Below are 20,888 nucleotides of genomic sequence, written 5' to 3' on the forward strand. Positions count from 1 at the left end.
TAGGTTGTTGTGCTAATGATGAGAAGAAAACTATTTGGCATGAGCCTGCAGCGCACTGTAGAATTTATTGCTAAATAAGCAAAAGAGGCTTTTCTCCTTATTTTTTTTCCTAATCTCAATGAAAAGCAAATTTCCCTTCTACTCCCACAAATGCAGCTCCATTTCTCACTCAAGCTATTCTTCCATGCTTCAATGTTAGGTTTGTCAATTTCATCACAGCTATTGAAGCTGCTTTGATCATCGTAAGAAAGGATAAACCACCTATGCAATTAGTTTTTCAATGAAAAGAAAAATCAAATCAGTGAGTGTGCAGGAACTTCTTTTCACTGTTAACTACAGCGTTTTGCAGGAAATTACCAGAATTAAGAGGCTAACAAATTTGATTTACATAAACATGAAATTAATCTCTATTTTACAACCCACTCCAATACTCCATCACCACACTATTTGACACAAAGCCCTGGAAAGCTTATACCCTGGGTCAAAATGCTACCCATGCTTTGAACTTGTATACAACTTAAAGACAATGCTGATCAAGTTCCTGTGTTTGCCACATCATGGAAAACTGGAAACTAACCACTCTAGTATAAAGGCTACATAGTGCACAAAGAAAGCTTTATCTGTTTGACATATTAACAGGCACTTGGGGGATAGCAGGATAGCTCCAGCCTCCGATCAGCAGTCCTGAGCCCAGCTGAAGCTTCTAAATGGGAAGAAACGTGCAGCCTCACCACCTATCCATGTGTGCAGAGACACCTCACAGCTCATTGCACGGCCTCAGTTCTGCAGATGACCAGCTCAGTGAGATAATGTGTAGCCTAGAACTTTTCTTCCTCCTCTGAGGAGGAACACAGTAGCTCTAACTACTCTTGACTTTTTGCCCATTTTACTAAAAGCTTCCTTCAAAAGACAGAAATAAACCAATCTGTTTTCCCTAATAAAGCAAGCTGGCACTTAACTTTGTTTTTTCTTGGGAACCACAGTAAAACAAGTGAAATGCAGAAAAAGAAATGCTTATGTACATTCCAGCAAAAGGAATGCAAGTGTTTCACCACTTTTCCCTTTTCCGATTTGGCCACCTCATCTTTCCTTTTAGATATTTGAGAGAGCTGAGACCAAAACAAGTCATTTTAGAAAACAAGTATGAACTCACATAATAACTGGAGATTGTGCAAGTACATTTTAAGATGTTATACTCTTTAGCCAAGCGGGTGGCTAACCAGGAGTGGGCTCCCTGGCCAGGGGAACAGAGAGGTGCTAGCTGTGAACATACTTTATTTAGCCTTGAAATTGATTAGGATCCTGCGCAACTCCTTGGAAGAAGAGAAACTAAAACATGCCAACACTACATTCATATTGGGGTGGGGTGGTGTGTGAGGAGAAGCAGGAAGGCAATTCCACTTTAAACCACTCATATCCGCTCTCAGCACCCTACAGCAATCTGGGCACAGCCATTCCTGTATTTCTCGCTGCCCACAACCAAGGTCAGAGCTCTCATCATCTCTCTGTATCCTTTGGTCCATACTGCTGCACCCTGCCCTTCAACTGTGCAAACACAGATGGACCCGCAAGCAGAAACTGGAAATGACCCATGTCAGGAAGTCTTTCTCATGCCATGTGGCTTGTGATCAAAACCGAGGAATTTCTTTGACAGGGGTAAAGGGCAGTATTTATTTTTAAGGGAATTATATTACAGAGAGAAACCAGATTAATTTTTTAAAATAAAAAACACATTCTGAAAGCAAAAATATATTTGCTATGCAAAAGCCCTGCCTATACACTAAGTCCTTATATGACAAATTACATCCACAAGGTTCTTTCAAGAGTGGAAATTTCCACTTGGGCAGCTACTTCCAAATAGAAGAGTAGACTGCAAATTTACAAACCAAAAAAGGTATGCTAATTCTAAAAAGACTTTATGACATTTTAGCCATTATTGAATACTCTAAATCTAATAACTTCCATTGCCACTTCATTTTCCAACATATTTTGAAAGATTAAGAAAAGTAGCTAGGAGATCGCCAGGTTCGAAACAGCCCAGAAAATGAAATAATTGTCTTAACTGTTGCAAACTGACCCCAACATCATTAAACACTTGTTGGAAGGCAGCATGTGCATGCTGCATACTATTAGTTGTTCAGCTCAAGCTCCCAGTTTCATCTCATAAAATTGACAGCACTCAGGGAAATGTGGCCACTAGGTCTGAATTTTAACATGAGTATTTAAATGCTGCACATAAAGTTTACAGACCTGTTTGTTTTAAAATAAGGGTAGTGTCTGACTCTGCTTTAAGTACAATGCTGAAGGAAAGAAAAGGGAGGGGAGGGAATTCTCGAGACTCAGTATTCAGAAACACTTGCATTTTACAGGAATTCAGCAACACACACACACACGTAGGCACACGTGGACCCCTTAGTGCACAAAAGCCTAAAGAATAACTCAGTTTAAAGCCTCATACTTAGCGACCAGTTATTAAAATTAGCATCATTTTAAGACTAATAATGTTTTGCTTCTCCTTCTGCATTTGCAGATATAAACCCTACAGGGACAGAAGTCAGTCAAGCTTATTCCCTTCTGCTGCAACTTTAGAATACATGCTCTAGCCAACTGGCACATTTGTTTTTAGGTCAACACTTAAGTGGGACCCTCTGGGACCTAGGTTTGAGTTTAGCCTATGACAGCTTTGTGAAATGAGTTCTGGCAGTCTCAGCCCCTCTCAATGAATGCATTTCCACTGTGATCTGCTTCTGTGAAGAGATGTCACCACCAAAATGAAAAGATATTTAAAGAGAGCAAATATCATTTGGAGGCTTTGTGAATAGATAACTTTTCTGTTGCAACAACAAATATCTTCCATCAAGAGCTGGTCTAACCTTAAATAGCTACTTAAATTGAGGATAAGCTGCCTTATTTGAGTAGCTCTTTTGAAAGACTAGGATAAAATATTTTATAAATGCAATACGCATTCATCTGTGCTTTCTCCTTAACCTCTTGTTCAAAGCTCAGGCTCATATATAGACTTCAGGGCAAATGTCATTCATCTCCCACATTTCTTTCTCTCCAGTATCTGCAACAATCACAGCCACAATTCCCTCAATAAAAACGGTGTTCATAGTAAAATTACTTTTCTCAACATCTGCAAATACCACTGTGATTTCCAGAGGCTTCCCTGCCCCTTTTTGGAAGCTGCCCATGCACCAACTGAAATTTTTCAATACACATCAGCAATAATACACATACATCCTCTCCACCTTCAGATACCGTTGGAAATTATCTAGTGTAGAAATGAATGAAGGTTGCTTTTTTGGAAGAGAAATAAATTCTACCTATTAAGGCACTTAAAAAAAAAAAAAAGAGAGAGAAAGAACAGTTGTCTTCTGTTCTTGATTATGTTAACATTATTTATAAATGGAAATTAAAAGAAGCATGATTTTCTCATTACTATGTTCCCTGGCAGGTGGTTCTCCCGTTCTTCCTCCTTCTCATAAGGGATGTTATTGCTGTAACTTGGTCTAATAAAACTGCAACTTTGGGGAAAATGAAAAATTGCATTGGCTTAAAAGTGTTGGAGGCAATAAAGGCATGGACTTCAATTAATTTCAAGTATGGGAGCGGTTTAAGGCCAACCAGCAGAAATTCTATTCTGCCCATGTAAAAATGAGGTTTCACCACATTTACTTTTTATAACCTATATAAAAGTCAAGTAAAAGTAATGAATATCTAAAAGTCATCTCAGTGGACTGGCAAAGACTGTCTGTATTCTTGAAACTCATCTTACATATTTCTGCCTATGCTGCAAGGATCCATCGATAATCCCAACTAAAACATCAAACTACCAAGAAAACAGCTTCCTTTCCAATCCATTTCACTGCCTTGCAGCAGACCTCTTTCCAAGCCACTTCTGCATGGAAAAGTGCTGGCAAAAGAAAGGAAAACTTAGATCATGTGGTTGTAATTATTACCAGGCAAGGAATATTTCTTCAGCTCAGTGGTAAAGTAAAACTCTGTCGCTCTCTGCTCCCAATAGTGTCCATCGCAAAACAACTGCCTCATTAAATCTCTGCAGTAAGATTAATATGCCGTAGCTGCACTACATTATAACTTGGTACTCTATAAAAAGCACATTTAATGGTTAGAGCCAGAGCTTAGATACAAAGTATTACTATAAAAACTTCTGGCAGTGTGTACACAGTGCAGGCCTTCTGTACTGCTTGCTCTATCAGGTTTTTGGTTTTTAATATCAGCACTGCATTCTTGCTGTAGAGAAAAACAGAATGCTAAATCCTGCCTAGAAATAAACAGAGAACAACACAAGGCATGGTGGGAAATAAAGAACTAGCAATGCAACTTAGCCACTGAGAATTATTTTAAGAAAAAAATGCAGAAGAGCCACCATTCCTTGACATTGATCTCTGGTTTTTCAGTTGCCTGTTTTTCAACTTCATGTCTCAACAGCAGGACAAGTTTGCTTTTTTTAAGAATTTGCAGATAGTTAAATGGAGACATATGTACACTGAGAAGAGTTTGAGAAATTTCCCATTAAGAAGGCAAATAACTCCCTCGATTTTATTTACTCTTTTCGAACAACCTACTTTATGCACAAAGCCATTAGAATCTATAAAAGGCATCAAACACAAACCCACAGGACACACACAGAAATATAAAGTCTTCGAGCTGAAGAAAAAATTAACTGTATTCTTCACCTTCATAAGAGGAACAACTCCAACTGTCCTCAAACAAATTACCTACATGTATTCAGAGATGACTAGCCTTCTAGGAATATCCTTAAGGAGTCAGCCCTTACTCCAAAAGGTGACCTCAGCTGAATGAATAAGACTATTCAGATGAGTCAGTCCTTCTCTTCAGATAAAATTCTGTGAAACCAGTACCAAAGACAGAAACAAATTATTTCTTGCATTCTCTGAACCATGCTAGAGAATAAAGAAGTCTTTGTTGTTTTGGGGAATTAACGATTATTTCTTCATGATTATTAACAATACTTATCCCTGTGATCCTGACTCAAACAACAGTTTTGTCCACCCAATCTCACTTATTAAAATTAAAGAGCCCTTAATTAATCTATGGCAAGAAATTATACAAACAATCTTTAAATAAATTGTCCCTAACCACATATTTTAGAAATATAAAAATAGTTTAAGTGAAATGAACAGTCAAGGTTATCTGAAATGGCATGGGGGGTGTAGGGGGGTGGCTTACATGGGGAATGTAGAGAAGGATTAAATTTTACAAAAAAGGAAATAAAAAGAAAAAAATAAAAGCATGCTCTAGAAGCATTTAGAACACTTTTAGAAGCATCTCACTTTCAGTCAGGTGACCTAGAAAAGGCAGAATTTCTAATTGTCAGAAATTGAAAGGTGAGGGGAGGGGAACATTATTTTCCATTGCAAGCCTCAAGAATGAGCTGAAACAGAGAAAGAAGAGTGCAGGCTTTGCAAAAACACCCCAATACAAAAATCCCTCACACTGTTGTCAAATGGTAAGCAAGCACTAATGAAGGAATTCAGCATTACCAGTCTGTGCGGCTGTGTGTCCCACACCTGCCTGATGGTCCTCTGTTTCATTTTCTTCTACTGTCAGAAAAAAGGTAAACAAAACAAAAACAAAACAAACAAAAAAGATGTTAGGTCGGTAGCTGAAGTGTTTCAAGCATCTTTACACCAGCCTCAGTTCTGAAAGCCAGCAATGCTTGCACAACACAGGCAAGAAAAGCTGCACTGCAAAGTGCGAAAGTGTAGACCAGACCAAGACAGAATACATTGCTGTATGGAAGCTACAAATCTGAGAACAGAGTGACCAAATCTTTTTCATGGCTTAAAAAAACAAATCGAATTTCCTCTGGGATATTTGTCTTCAATGCACTTTACTGTATTTGATTATGGATCTAAATAAGAGAACAATTACGGGTTTTAAGATTCTGCTTGCTCCACACAGGTAAGAGAAAGCCTTCTCCTGGCAGATGGGAGAGGTGTGTGTGCTAATTCATACATAAGCTTTAAAAAATAGTAATAATCCTATATTCAGTAGCAAACATCTCAGCAGTGCAGACAGCCTTGCAAAGGAGAACTAACCCCATGCTGTTTTACTGTATATACCATGCCAGCGTCTTTCCCTTGGCTCACAGCTTTCCAGAGCAGTAGAACTAAAAACAATACAATTCTTGTCAGATTCACTATTCAAAACTTGTTGGGTGAGTGAACCTAACAAGAGCCATTCTGCTGCTACTTTGAAAAATTAGAAAGCGCTGTTCTCGTATGTTCTGATATGATGCCTAAGTAAGATTGACTCTCCCAAAGCAAAAGTAAGGGAAGAGCTAAAAGGCAGAACCATTTCCTTTTATTCTCCCAAAGACCGAGTTCTTTGGGTTAGAGAACAGCGGAGAGAAAAGAATTCATTCTGCCTCCACAGGGGAAAAAGCTGAAAGGGGAAAGACTGCACTTCTGCAGCATTTCCACTCCCAAGAATTCAGACCTCAAAAAATAATCATGCAACTGAATTAAAAGTCCAAAGATTTGAGGTATTTTTCCTGGTTCTTGGGACAAGAGAGTGCAACACTTAGGGGTCACATATAAATCTAGACATATATGCAAAAGAAGAGATACATATACACACTCCACAGGTACCTCTTTTCCTCCTCCGCCAACCCCAAGGCTTCATACAACTGGTTGTTTCTAGAATCTGAGTTTCTAGAAAAAAAACACCAGTTTTCATAAGGACACTCTTAGGACACCAGAAACTTGTATCACAGTGCATATATTAGAAAGAGTCAAGTACAATCTCTGAAGGACTCTAAACAATCTATATCTCTATCCCAGAGCCGTGGCTAGTAAGCAAACTCTTCTCGTCTATAGAGATCTGATAAAAGTTTCCCCAGCCCTGCAGTCAGTCCAGTATTTCACAAAATATGATTTTATGAGCTAATTTATGAGCTGAACTTGTGTTTTGCAGCCACGGTGCTACCAGTACCTCAGCTGTGATAATACTGTATGATTTCCTTTGGTACACTGAAGCAGTCATCCCAGCATCCTCACAGCTGAAGGAAACCAGTCAGACAAAGAAAGCAGTGGGAAAAGCTCATGAAAAGCTGAGTTTTGGGGAACATGTGGTCAAAAGCAAACTAAGCTAAATAGAAAGATTTTTCTCTAAGGTAGCACAGATCAGTAAGTTTCATCAATACAGCAAGAAAAATAATGAATAAAACTAGCATGCATTAAAAAAAAAAAAATATACCATCTATTGTGAGTCCCTTGAAACCCCCAGGGAAGCCTCTGCAGAAGCCCAACCTGACCCTATTTATGTCCATCATTAGCTGTTGGTGTATCTCCAAAAAATGTACCCAAGAGCAAGCTCTAAAACTGAAAATGAGTCCACTCTTCCATCCCTCAAGAGGAAACTCACTTTGGTCATCACTACCTACTAATCAGCCTTATTAGTTGTAGATGTACCTGCTGTCCTCATGATAAATGTCACTACTCAGTTCAAAAAAGCAGTTTAAGAACTCTACCATTTCTGAAGTTTCAAGATGGAATTGAAGTCTTCAAGCATGAACTTTTCAGTAACTGATTCACGAGTGGCTACCTGCTGAGAGCTAGACAAGATCTCCACTTTTAAGTGTAAGCTAAAATGCAAGAGTTAATTTTTTCTGCTGTTCTGTCCTTAATGTCTACTGCCACCAGCTGCAGTACCAGAATCTCTCACTGCTCCTGAGAAGTGACTGCACAGTGAAATGTACTTAGCTTCACACTGCTGACTGAGAGGTACACCAAACATTTTTAGCTTCTAAAATGGAAAAAATAAACATGAATACTGCCTAACAAATTGTTTCCAGGTATGCAATTTTGTACCATGAAAACATGACAGCATATGCCTTGTGAAAACAAATATTTTACAACTTTCCTGCTATTTTGGGATCTGAAAATTCTGTGAGAGCTGAGGTTTGCTTTCAACAAAGGCTGACCACTATGTCTTTATTGCACTTGAAAAAGGAAACAAGCATAAAAGCAGGTAACTCTGTGGTTAGCATTTTTCTAAACCCTTGCTCATCCCTTTAAGGATTCTCAGTCACAACAGAAACAAGTAGGTAACAACAGGCCATGGCACAAAGACTTGCCAATAATAGTCAACTAGACTGACATATTTACCAGGGGAAAAAAAACCCCATATTTAGGGGGAAACATGGTAAAAAGAAAAAGAAAACTCTTCTACAAAACCCACTGAATCAATGAATCTTAGCATTAGCACAAACCACCTAAAAAATAGCATCTCATTTTCCTTTGTTAGCTCCTTCCTCCAACTTGCAAGGGTATTCCTTACATTAAGTAGGCTACAGCTGGTAGCATCAGATAAGCTCTCGATTAGCACTTAACACCTTTTGACAACCAGATTCTGAAAACTTCAGTACTGTTTCAGCTCTCAGGCCACTGTTAAACTCAGCTGAGTATGAAAGGTACCGTGACATGCAGCCAGTGTTAACCTCCCTTAAACATTAACTACACTATTTTTTTTTCAGAAGAGGAAGACACCTTTAAACAGAATCTATACAAAGGAATGACTGAAATTTTGCTAACCAAAACCCTTTCTCTAGCACAAGCATGGAACGCAACAAAAAAAGGAACAAGGATGATATGCAAATAAAAGAGTAGCATGTATGCACTATTATTAATTCAAACATCAAAATTATTGATACCCTAGGACTGTAATTGCACAGAGATGTCACCTTCATTATAGCATATACCACATCCTAGCATAAGGTAAGATGAATTCTGTGTAATGAAGCCAGAATACCAGTGAAGGAGAGGCCTCAGGAAAGCAGAATAATACATTATCCATCCAATATGAATAAGTGATGTTACAGGTGAACAGAACTTCTAGATACATATTGTCATGAAAGCAACAATAATGATCCTTGTCCCTACAACTACATGTTTATGACCACTCCTCATCTGTTTTGTTAGCTGTTGTAATATTTCTCAATTAACTCATCTGTTCCTTAAAACAACAAATGATCAATTTCCTACTACCCATTTTTTCAGGACAACTTTTGAAAAACAAAATCAGGAACCCCAAGTAATAAAATTTCAAAAAAAGATCAGATCACTACAACTGTGGCATCTCACTTCTTGAGAGCAACTAAAAAAAAAAATACCAGTAAGGGAAAAGAGAAATCCAACATGTCAGTTCTATCTCCCATTACAAAAGCTGTGGATTGGACAGATACCAGTTTTAAAATTTTACTAAAAAAACCAAACCAAAACAAAAACCTATCTCTCAACTGAAGTTGTATCCATGTGAAAGGTTAAGATGTTTCAGCTTTGGTACAGCCAGTGTCCAAGGCAAACCCTGGTTTCAGTTCAGAGCACATCTCATGCTTGGGCAACTGACTGGCAACATTAAGACCAACTATTCCTTTCTAAAGAAAGAAGGAAAGGAAAAGAAAAAAAAACAAACAAAACAAAACAAAAACAATGCAACAAATCAAGTAGAACCATCAAGGACAGCCAATGAGGGAAACCTGTGGGAATTTTGATATAGAGGTCCTAAATTTAGAATTAAGCTCCTGACTGCTCTACAGCAGCACCTGCTGATCAATGAGGATTTCACCCCTTTTGCTTAGTCTGTTCCTGGGACTCATGGTTAGACCTTAAAGGAGGGAGATCACTTTCTGAAGTTGCTACAAAATATATACATATTTTCTAGCTTGCAAACTCTCATTCATATTCTACTGAGTAACCAGGATTCCCCTTCTCTGAAAAGTTAATCTGTAGATTTAGCACCCTAAGGAAGAGCACAAGTCATTTCTGGTTTATGCCTGGAAAAAGCTTGCACAGAAAAGAAATGGATAAAATTAGAAATGTGGAAAAGTACACTTTCACTGAAAGGGAAGCCTTTTGGAGAACTCTGGCTAAGATTTATGGTTTCTGACCTATTACAAACCGTAATAAAATAAAAGCAAAAGATAATTGAAAAAAGCCTGTTTTCTTCTAGTCTAGGTAGATTAATAAATTTTGAAAAAGAAAAAAAATAACTGCCCCAAATGCCTGAGCCTCTATTCAGCTTGGTAAACAAAGCAAGAGAAGCTACATGTCCCAAAATAAACTATAAAAATAGATTGCTATTGATTTATCCTTTCATAAAACATATTCCTTGAGAGATGTGAAAATAAACCTAATGTAGCAACTAAGACTGTCAGGATAGGAAGTTCAGAATACATATTTTTACCTTGCACTTTGCATTTTGTACAATTCAATACTTGATCTATAAACTTCCATTAGCATATGATTAGTAATTCAATTTAAAGCCATCTTTGCACAAAAGCCTTTTTCTTAGGATGGTAACTTTGCCAAGTGCATCTTCAATCTACATGTTTGAATAATTTCTGCAGACAAGTAATAGAGACAGTAGCTGTATTAGCATAATCAATACACAATTTACTGAGTTACTGAGACAGAACAGAAATAAAACGTGTGTGCCATTATTTCAGTATCTACAAATGACTGTAATTTCTGGAAGTCTCTCTCCACTTCTCCTCGTGGCCACATCAAAACCAAGAGGACATTCATACTGCCACCATCTACAGGTAGATATTAAGTATGAGCAGACAGATTAATCATATAGCAGAAGGCAAATTTAAGAGCCAGTTGCAGGGGACATTGAGTATCCTCTAGCTCTATTAAAGGCAATGGATTCTGAAGATGTTTCACACTTTGCAATAACATGCTGTGGAAATACGTCTCCACAAGGGTTCAGTCAGGATGCAAAACTGAAATTAAAGAAGTTACAGAGAAGTATTAAATTCAGGATCACGTGTCAGTGAATCACCTGCTAGGGCTACACCTTCCTCAGCTTTCTTCTCTCCCTAGGTACCACTGGTGTCTAAGACTCACCTCTTAAAGCCTTCTGGCTGACACATGCCAGCACAGGATTTCGCACCTGGCTGTGGCACATTAGAGCAGCAATTCAGTGGGTGACTTCTGAGATTCAGCAAATATTTCAGAATGCTTCATAATGGCCTTTGAGATAACTGGCACTCATAAAAGTTCAGAACTACTAAGAAAGCACTGTTTTCTGAACAACTTCACCTAGCATCAATTTGTGTCTATCAGCTACTAGCCAGATTACCAATTTGACTGTCAAATGTACATCCTCCCAAAGACTTTAGTGTTAGAAGAATTGGAAAAAGAAATGCATTGGCATATTAACATTTCAAATATCTACATTCCAGAACTCCACTGAAAATCAGTTCTGTGTGTAGCCACAACTTTACAAAAATCCAATTAATCATATGCATGAATATTTATGTGCCTGATTTGTTTTCCTTTGTGCTGTGACATACCCCTTTTCCTATTTCTATTCCCCCCCCAGCATTGTAACAATATTCTTCTGACATTGGAAATTATTTTCCTTAAAAGATTCCTGTTACATAAAGCATTCTTTCCTCTTGCATTTGCTTATTCCAGAAGACAAAGTCCCTCATAGCACTCGTATTTTTCACTCCTCTCTTTAGTCTGTCCCAACACTGAGCTTGTTTTTTTCCCCCTAATGTTCTTCTTGTAGAATGACTGAATTAGGAGTTCCCAATTAAACTGCGGTGGTTGGAAAATATTATTCTTATGCTAAAATAAAGTATTTTCCTAGGCAGCACATAAACATAAAAGTAATAAATATACTTAAGTGGAAAGAAATTATGCTTAAGAAATCCTTTGGATATTCTTCCAACCCTTGATCTCAAGGATGACAGTATCCAAATGTGACAGCCTAAAGACGTCCAGTTTTACATAACGCTGTGTGCAGAAAAGGCAGAAGAGGCTCTTTCCAGCAGCAGAGGAATAATTCTAAACCCCAAAGCTGGGTGGGGGGAGGGAAGATATCCTTTCCTGGGCAGCTGAGGTAATAGATTAATTAATACTGTCCAAAATTCTAACTTTGCCTCCATAACCATGCATCCTTTTACAAGATTAAACCACATCTACATTTACTCATATTTCTATTGTTAGGTAAACTAATAATGTTATATTTTAAAAAGTACTTTCCTCCAAAGAATCTCAGAGCTTTTTATAAACCTCAAGTAAATTTCAGTCATCCCTAAGACTCTCTATCATGCAAGGTAACAGATTATAATAAATCTCAGAGTCAAACTGAGGACCACAGTGAGAATTAGCAAAGCAAGAGGGAGTCAGTTCTTAGTACCAGGGTCAGGACTTTCAGCTGTCTTGCCTGTCTTAGACCGAGTACTCCACTTCCATTCCTGACAACGTGCTGTGGGCAGCCAGTCCATTTTGGGGGAAGACAGAAGTTAGGAGGTTAAGATAAATTTTAACCCCAATTACCAAGTCCAGTACTTAACATGAACACATTCAGAGTAATTCCTCTCAGTGTCCTGAAGCTATGTATCACCTCAGCTTTCTTACTCAATGTGACATAAATAAGAATTTCTGGTGTTCCTAAAGACTCTATTTTCAACTGTGCTTAGAAAACAGGAAATTCATTAAACACTGTCTACAAAAGTCTAAACTCAGCAAGAGAGAGTAATTGGAATCAAACTGGTGTATGGATCACATAACCTCAAAGTAACCAACATCACACAAGTCTGAAGACAGGTGATATAAAGAGCTATGAAGACTTACAGTAAAGGTTACTGTAGATGATCATTGCCTCTGGAAGGGAAGTAATTTATTTATGTACCTAAAATGGGACACTTAAATTGAGGCGTTTGGGCTGTCTGACACTGAATACCAAACCAAAATACAGCTGCATGCTTTAGCTCTGTTACTTAAAGGCACACATTTATCTGAGTCAATAAAAACCAAACCAAACACCTACTTCCCTTCAACTGAGATCATCCCTGATTTACCAGAGATCTCCTTCTATTTATTGTATGCCGGGGTTTTATAAGTTAATTTTTGATCCCTCAGACTCTCTGCTCTATTGTAGATGACTTTCTATCATGTAGAACAGCAATCTGGTCTATGTCCACAGAGGAGCTTAGAAGCCAAAAAACTAGTGAGGGGATGCTAAATCTAAATGGTCAGCAGTTCTGCTCAGATGCCACTGAGGTCAGGCAGTACCTATGGTTTTACGATCGAGGCTTTCTCAGTGCTGAAATGAAACTGAAGCCCCACCACATCTGGAGAGTGGAAGATAAGTATTCTCCTGCCTGCCCTGGGTTTGGATGTAATCTTATGGGCTGGTTCTTCAGAGTTCATATACTCTTCCCTGGCTGCTATAAAACACTGGCAGAAAATGTGTGGGTTGAAATACATCTTCCTTTTCCCCTCTTGCCCACATCCACTGGTTAGATCACTCACCCAGGACGTGGGTGGCACCAGCTGAACTTTCTCCTCTATCAGAAGGATTTGTACACGTGTTGTGAGCTTCCTAATGAAGAACACTTACCCTCAGACTTGAGGTGCACTCATTCATTGCTGTTGAAACTACCATACTTCATCTACAATATTCACCGAACTAGAAACAAGAATTAGCATGATATTTTATCCTTGTTGGGACACCATCACAGCAAGTGGGGTAAGCGGACTCCAGTTCTAGTTGCACTGAAATAATTCATCAGAAGTAATAAGGCAGTAAGTACCTGGCAAACCAGGATGCAGGTCTCCCCTTTTTCTTCATGGTACTCAAGCTATTTGAGCCCTGAGTCTCATGTATGAATGCTCTTTCTCACCCTCTTGTCTGACAAATACTTAATTAGACTTTTGAAAAGGGAATCATCATTGACAAAAATAACAGGGCAACTCACGCTCATAACACAATATGCTGCTGTGTAATGACTGATGTCCTCCCTGTGAGATACAGATAAACACCTTTAGACAAAGCACAGAACAGAACCCCTGCCTCTCACATCCTAGCAGAGCAAAGAACTTTCCCCCTTCAGTAAAGGAGAGAGGAAGAGCAGCAGCACACCACCTCAATTCCTTCTAGCCTGGGAGGAAAGGCATTTTATCTTTATCTCCAAAACCTGAGTCAGATAAGTGACTGCTGTGAGATGCCCTGTTGCACTAAGATGCCCACATCTAGAATGGGGGAGGAGCTAAGACACATTATTATTTCCAAGTTTTTCCTACTGTCTCCTTAAAATAATTTCTACTCAACAACATTCATAAACCCCTAAGCACCTGTGAATTACATAAAGAATCCAAGAGTTAGGTGCAAAGTGACTATTCCACTAGGCAACCAGTCACCTATAAACTAAGCAGAGCAGCATCTAAGCACTAAATGTCTTGCAGCATGAAAGCCTTTTTTAAAATTTCGTACCTAGCCTTAAAGATTTCTGACCTTTCTCCATTGATTTACATTTGCATCTGACAAGCAAGTCTCCTACTGAACACATTCACCAGAAACTGCAAACCAAATCTGTTCCTGTGCTCTACCTCTTTATAAGTCACATAACACAATCCCTTCCCAGTCAGTGGTTGCATGCAGAGACCAATACAAACCCATTTCCTCCTCCCATCTTCAGAGTGAAAACATTACATCAGGCATGGATCTTGACATCCTGTTGTCCTGGAACCAGTGAATCAGAAAGTTCCTTCCTCACAATTGTATTCTTTAGAGGTGGAAAATAATTAACTTCCCCACCCCCTCCTCCTTCCTACTGCCACTGTCAAAAGTTAGAAAGTCACTTGATTCTGTCTGGAAAAAAAGACCTAGCCATCATAACTCAGTGCCAGAGAAAGTTCTTGTTGATCAAAGCATAGCCTGGTCTTCCCAAGGACACTGCCTCACTGCATCACATCATCCAGTCCAGAAACAGAGCAGGTATGTTATTTTTGTTTTTAAAGCTTCTTTCAAAAAGTAAATGAATCAATAATGGAAGTTGAACTTGATATGTTACCAAAAAAGTGAACGCCAGAAAAATGAAACTAGAAAATCAATTATCAAGGAATTCATTGTTTGAAATATATTTTTCCAGCAAAACACAACATAAAAATAGTAAGGGTACAACAGGTCTCAGGGACTGTACACAAAAGCCATCTATTTTACAGTCAACCAGGACACTTCCACTTAGAAGTGCTGTAGCTTTTCCACATTTGTGTGGAACACTGAGCATCTCTATCAGAAACTGGGAAGCGGTTTTGCATTCGTGTTAGGTAAGGACAAAATTCATGCTCCAGGTTATTGCCTTTGCATGAGAGAATAAGCTCTCCAAAAATGGGGTTTGGGGCAGAAGGAAATCACTGAGAATCCTCACTATCAACATCCCATCCATTTCTCTTCAGGACAAAAAGGTACTCTGCTTCAGCCAGCTGTCTAACTAATGACCAGCACTTCCAAATTTGTAAGAAGGCTAGCTAGTTACTGATATTGCATTTTTCAAGAACCACAGTAAGCCCATATCACATTAAATAAAGAAGGGAGGAATGTCACTATACTGCTATATATATATAACATCAAGAAATCTTGAAGGACTAGAAACCCTACTCTTCCAGAGAAAAATTGCACCTAATTTTACCTACATTTAAAAGTGAAAGTACCAGAAAAATCACTCACTGAAAAAACACCCCTCTGCCTTACTCCCATGACACAAAAAAAAAAAAAAGAGGGAGGGAGAACCACAAGGAAAGCAACTCCCCGAAATCTAAAATTTCATTGGGCTTTAATTGTGCAGAATTGGTACATAACAACCCTACAACTCTTTTGAGTACACATTATATGGATTCAACTGTACAAAGAACATACAGTTGCAGTATAGCATGCACAGCATCTCTCTAGCTAAAGGAAAATCTAAAACCCAAATGTGCACACCCCAGAAGGACATGTATAACCTAGACTAAATCCTGAAAAGGAGGGGGGGAAAATCTTCTACATCTTTTTTCTTAATAATTATGCAGTATAGAGGGAAAAATTTGTCTGAAACTAAAGGAACATGAAATGGCAGAAAAAAACCTGTGACCAGTGTTAACTAATATTCTAAATATGGAAGACAAATGTCTTGGTTCAAAAATTCATTGGAAGAGAGCAATTTTGTGCAGTCTTACCAATGTGTGCACAGAAAAATATAAAGCAGATTTTTTTGGAAAGTAGGAGGGCTGAATGAAAATGTTAATTATAACATGTTGTAATAAGGATACCCCCAAGATCAGCCCTATCTTTTTTGCTACAGCATAGTCCCTAGGCATATGGCTAACTACTCCTTGATCATTATCCTGGCTAAAACTAAAGCTACTGAAGTTTAGGAGACTCATATCTAACAGAATTTCTTTCATCTCTAATAATTGCTAAACTAGCATAATTACTCATACTTGAGGTGAAATATAACCCAAGTTGTCTAATTTTAAAACAAAAACAAACCTCACCACCTCTTTTGGTCTTTGCACATTCATCTTTTGTCAGAGTCCTATGCCAAATGTTACATTACGATTTAAAAGTATTTAAAAGCCTCTCTTGTCCTGTCCAACTTTATAAAGACAGCAACTGGAAAACTTTAATGCTTTGTAGTAACACTCTGCAAAATGTATTTGAAAGCAGACATGTACATTTTCACAGCACCAAATAAAACAGGCCGAATTCTTTGTAGATATGTATGTTGACCCTTCAGGGAAATATTTATATATATGTACATATATATGCCACAGTTCTGATTTAAGTGAAATAATGCATTTTCCCAGCCCCCAACTGGGACTGATTCTGAGCTCAGGTAGCCCTGCAGAAACCAATGGAAATGGTAAAATATGGCTGGGAAAAGATGCTAGGAGGTTGTCTTAGGGTATTGGAACTTATACTGTATTTTAATCAAACTAAAAAAATCCACTCCAAATATCTTACTTTAATTCTTTTACACAGAAAAAAATATTGAATCCATGTTAAAATGTTAACAGTTTTTCTGGATCTTTTCCTCATGCACAGTTATTCAAAAGGAAGAGGTTTTTTTTCATAATGCGCAAGTTTGAAAATACTGAATCGTGTTTCAGAACAAAGAATTGAGAGCTATTAAACCCGCTGTAAATTAGACAGAATGAATTATGGAGCAACATAAAGCCTTTCAAGAGATCTTAGATCATGGTGGATAATGTTATCCTACACGTTAGATAAGTGCCTCCATACTGACAGCTTCCCTTGTTACACAAGTTAACAGCAACTCAGGAAAACAAAATCAAACCAATCCAAACACATCAGCAGCATAACTAAACCTCTTAATATTATCTTTGTCACAAGATTTCATTTTTGTGGAAACTAGCAGCACAACCAGTAGCTGTTTAGATGTTTACTTCAAATAGTGCCTAACCCCAAGCAGCAGAAAATGATGGTCAATACAACTCATGCTGGCCCCAGAAATGACCGGGCAGCATTACTGTAATCCCACAGCTAATCAAGACCATCAATATCACTGTGCATTGCCAAAGTCAATGAATATTACTAAAGGTTAGGGATGTTTTTGTTGTTACGGGGGTTTTTTTAATACATAAAGGCATGCTTTGGCAAGTCCAAAAGAGAACACTATAAATAGCCCGCATTATAAAAAGATGCTAATCTTAAATCCTTTCTGTAATTTCTTTTTTTTTTTTTTCACGTACTCTTTTATGTTCAGCATCTTAATTTTTGCCCTTTTTTGAATGGCCAAATAGAATCCAGCAATTTACTCATGCATCAAACAGATGTTTTTGCTTTTCAGGCCAAATGGAATCTTATGAATTTTTTGTTCCCTCCCTATAAAATGATGATGCCAAAATAATACAGTTCCTGAAAACAGCCTGTTCAGAAAAAGTTGATTGGACCAATAATACTGAAACTTTAAGTCAAGTTCACAGAAATAATGCCAATACTAATTGCTGTTTTTGTTTATGCTGGATTGATTATAGTCTAATCAGCAGACAATCTCATGACTTTTGAGTCTAGCCTATGCAGTTTGGAAGCCAGGGAGGGCTGGGGCTGTGAATAAACATTCAAATAGTTGACAGACACAGAGAAATGTAAAGGCTACTGTTGGAAGGGGATCCGAATGTCAAATTCTCTCTGAACTATGTCTGCTGTTTAGCAACGTTTTGCTTTTCACGCACTACTATTCTATCTTCCTTGGTACTACACCACATAACCTGCCCCTCTGCATGAGAAACATCCTTTCACTTGGAATCTATGATGAGGAAACAGGTCACATTAAAACACAGATATATTTGCTCAGACCACTGATACTCTGCATGAATTGAGTTGCAGTTCTAAATTCATTCAGGATGGAAAGATTACCTAGGTTTCCTCAAAAACAGGGAACAACTTCAAGAGACATTCTGGGCTTGGCAATATATTTCAAGACACAAGCCTTCTTTAAGCAGAGCATGGGTATGTAAAATACAGCTGAGAAAGGCATCCCGCTCATCTTTCTAGGAACTAACATTAAGTAATTTTATTTCTGCGTGTAGGACATAAAATTGCATTGAGTAAAAATTTACTTTGAAGTAAAACCACAGGTTGTTTGTTTTTTTTTTTCCCCAAAAGAAATCAGAGATCAGCACTTCTATTAAACATGTGGAACTGTACTAGTTTCCTTGTGATAGCTTATCTAACAACTACCATTTCAGCGATTTTTCATGGGTGACTCTGAATGTAATAATGACTATTACCTGTCTTTAGCTTAGAGAAACCTGTATTTAACATTTAGTAGAACTACATTTGCATTCAGTTTTGTATCAAGAATACCTAGTTTTCTTTGCAAGTGACTGTATTTTTGTAACTTTTTTTCTAAACAAACTTTCTCATCAAAAGCCGGTAGTAAGGGCAAAGAAAAAACCTCAAGCCCTCCGAAAACTAAAACCCCATAAACCAGAAAGGAAGAGGGGGGGAGGCAGTCAGTAAACCAAGTGTGATATCTCCAAAGCATGCCAAGTCACAAAAAAAGGTTTACAACTCAAATGACCAAGTTAAACAAGATACAAGAAGCTGCTCTTCCCCCCGTCCCTTGCTTTCTCATCACAGGGGTCTCTACCATAGTTTTGCTTAGGGGATGGCTCTGCCCCTGGATGTCAGGAGTTTAAGGAATCATAACAATTGATACCCTACTTTGATACCCTTCATTTGCACAGTGCCTCTTCTGGGGCTTGTACACGGGTATCGTATCTCCGACTTCTCTTTCTCCACCTGCTTTTCTCCAGCTATCCTTCTCTCCCTTCCTCACAAAACGCATTAGGTGATTTTGATCAGGTCAATGATACTTAATAGATTTTTTTTTTTCAGAAACTAGCCAAGGAAATGGGATAAATTAATCAGTAGAATGAAATATAGGTCAGGACTGATGAGTTTGATGCAACTGATCCTTCCCCTGCTTTTAAAGTACCTGGCAGTTGAACTTTAATTCCTCCTTCTTAAAGTAAAAGAAGATATTCAAATAACAGTTTTTCAGAAAGTTGTCATTTACTCTGCTTTTGGGACTTATTTTTTTGCCACAAACTTGCAGTGTATTTGTAAGAGACAGTGTTTGTCACAGAAAATAATTAAATCTTATTTTTTTCCTCAGAAAGATTTTATTATTCCTTAACTATAAGGGGCTTATCTAACATTAGCCATGCCTATTTTCTTTCCTAGGTCCAAACCTGAGATGCAATCTTCCCCAAGTGTTGGGGGACAGTCAAAGCAAAGTTGGCAAGAAACCAAAAGAGGGAAAAGGAAAAGAAAAAAAAAGAAGAAGAAAGGAAGGACAGAGAGAAAGAAATATAAAAGGAATGTAAACAGAAACCAGGGTAATTCAAAAAAGTGTATTTTCAAGAAATGTGAGAAATTTAGTCATTAGCTAGTTCTTAACACCCACCATTTCAGATGAACATTAGTTTAATGCATTCAATATGAAAAACTCAATTGTCATTTTGTTTTAATGTATTTACCTGCCTTGTATCAGTATTCCCCTAAGATATAAGTTTCAAATTAAGTTATCAAAAGTGACAGACATATCAAAAATATCTCTTATATCTTCCCCCCAGAAAGGGTTGCTAAGTACATGACAAATTGGAAATGTAATGTGTAACTCCATATTTTATTTAGATGTAAAACAGCACTCATGAGTTTAAATAACTCATTTACATACATTCAAAGAATAGTTTTTCAAATAAGCTATTTAAAATACTGTTTATTTTTATCTGTAGAACTACATTTTGTACTGACTAAATCAGTAATACTTAAGAAATCAGAAATTTAAATAAGTGCTGCATTGGAGGTACAGCTTAAATTCTCCTTGCAAGATTACTTACAGCTTTTGTTTGTTCACTAAAAATGAAGATGTAATAATTGATGGGCAAACTCTTATCCATGAATTTAAATGCTAGTCTATGCAAGCATCTTTCAGCTCCTCAGCTGAATCGCACTATTAGCCCTTCCAGAAATCTTACAATCGGACTGCTTTCAGAATACTATTAATTCACTCAGAAACTGACATGATTCAAGGAAAATAAAACAGGGAAAATGAAAGAGATATTTGAACAAAGGCCACCAAGAATGATAACCTACTCCCCAAAGGTAATTACTGCAGCAATAATTACAGATGATGATTGATTTGCTGCCTGCTTTTAGTTGAAAAATAGTAAATAAGACTCTGCAAAGAAATCTCTATCATCTCCATCCTGAACATTAAGTGGTTTTCTCAAGTCAGTAGTTTATTGTCAGCAAATCCAAGCTGCTCCATCTGAACCATACAATGTTGCTGTTTTCTCATTTTAGGTATTCCCAGGCAACTGGTACAGAAGAAAGGCAAAGCTCATACCTCCACATAAAATGGAAGCTGTATCTTTTGTTTTAACTTAAGTGTGATGTTTACGGGAAAAGATTTGAAACAAACCTTCTCTCTGTAACACATGTAACAAATCACCACGAGTGAAACATGTCCAATGTCTAACAGGAGAACAATTTCCTCTATTTACCAATTAATTCTGAACCTTCAT

The 20,888-nt window shown here is 37.7% G+C and overlaps 1 protein-coding gene and 1 long non-coding RNA gene across 12 annotated transcripts in view; one reads left to right on the forward strand and one right to left on the reverse strand.

The window, feature by feature from the left end:
- The window catches only part of ZNF521 (zinc finger protein 521), a 231,136-nt gene that overhangs the window by 206,842 nt on the left and 3,406 nt on the right, over nucleotides 1–20,888 (reverse strand). For 4 of the 11 annotated variants that reach the window (XM_069004633.1, XM_069004627.1, XM_069004631.1 and 1 more), the window contains one exon: nucleotides 5,532–5,591. The exons of 4 other annotated variants lie outside the window; for them this stretch is intronic. Coding sequence is in view for 4 of the 7 variants with exons in the window: in XM_069004627.1 (XP_068860728.1) it covers nucleotides 5,532–5,591 (60 nt within the window). In the remaining 3 variants the exon portion in view is untranslated. Of the gene's footprint in view, nucleotides 1–5,531; nucleotides 5,592–6,641; nucleotides 6,705–20,888 lie in introns of all 11 variants that reach the window. 3 more of the 11 variants (XM_069004626.1, XM_069004630.1, XM_069004636.1) reach the window with 2 other exon arrangements.
- Nucleotides 14,595–20,888, forward strand: part of LOC138105894 (uncharacterized) — a 6,643-nt gene continuing 349 nt past the window's right edge. The window contains exons 1-3 of the long non-coding RNA XR_011148773.1: nucleotides 14,595–14,787; nucleotides 19,543–19,697; nucleotides 20,668–20,888. The exon at nucleotides 20,668–20,888 is cut by the window's right edge and continues 349 nt beyond it. This is a non-coding gene — a long non-coding RNA (uncharacterized lncRNA). The remainder of the gene's footprint in view (nucleotides 14,788–19,542; nucleotides 19,698–20,667) is intronic.

This window comes from Aphelocoma coerulescens, chromosome 2 (assembly GCF_041296385.1).
Source record: "Aphelocoma coerulescens isolate FSJ_1873_10779 chromosome 2, UR_Acoe_1.0, whole genome shotgun sequence".
Classification (NCBI taxonomy): Eukaryota; Metazoa; Chordata; class Aves; order Passeriformes; family Corvidae; genus Aphelocoma; species Aphelocoma coerulescens.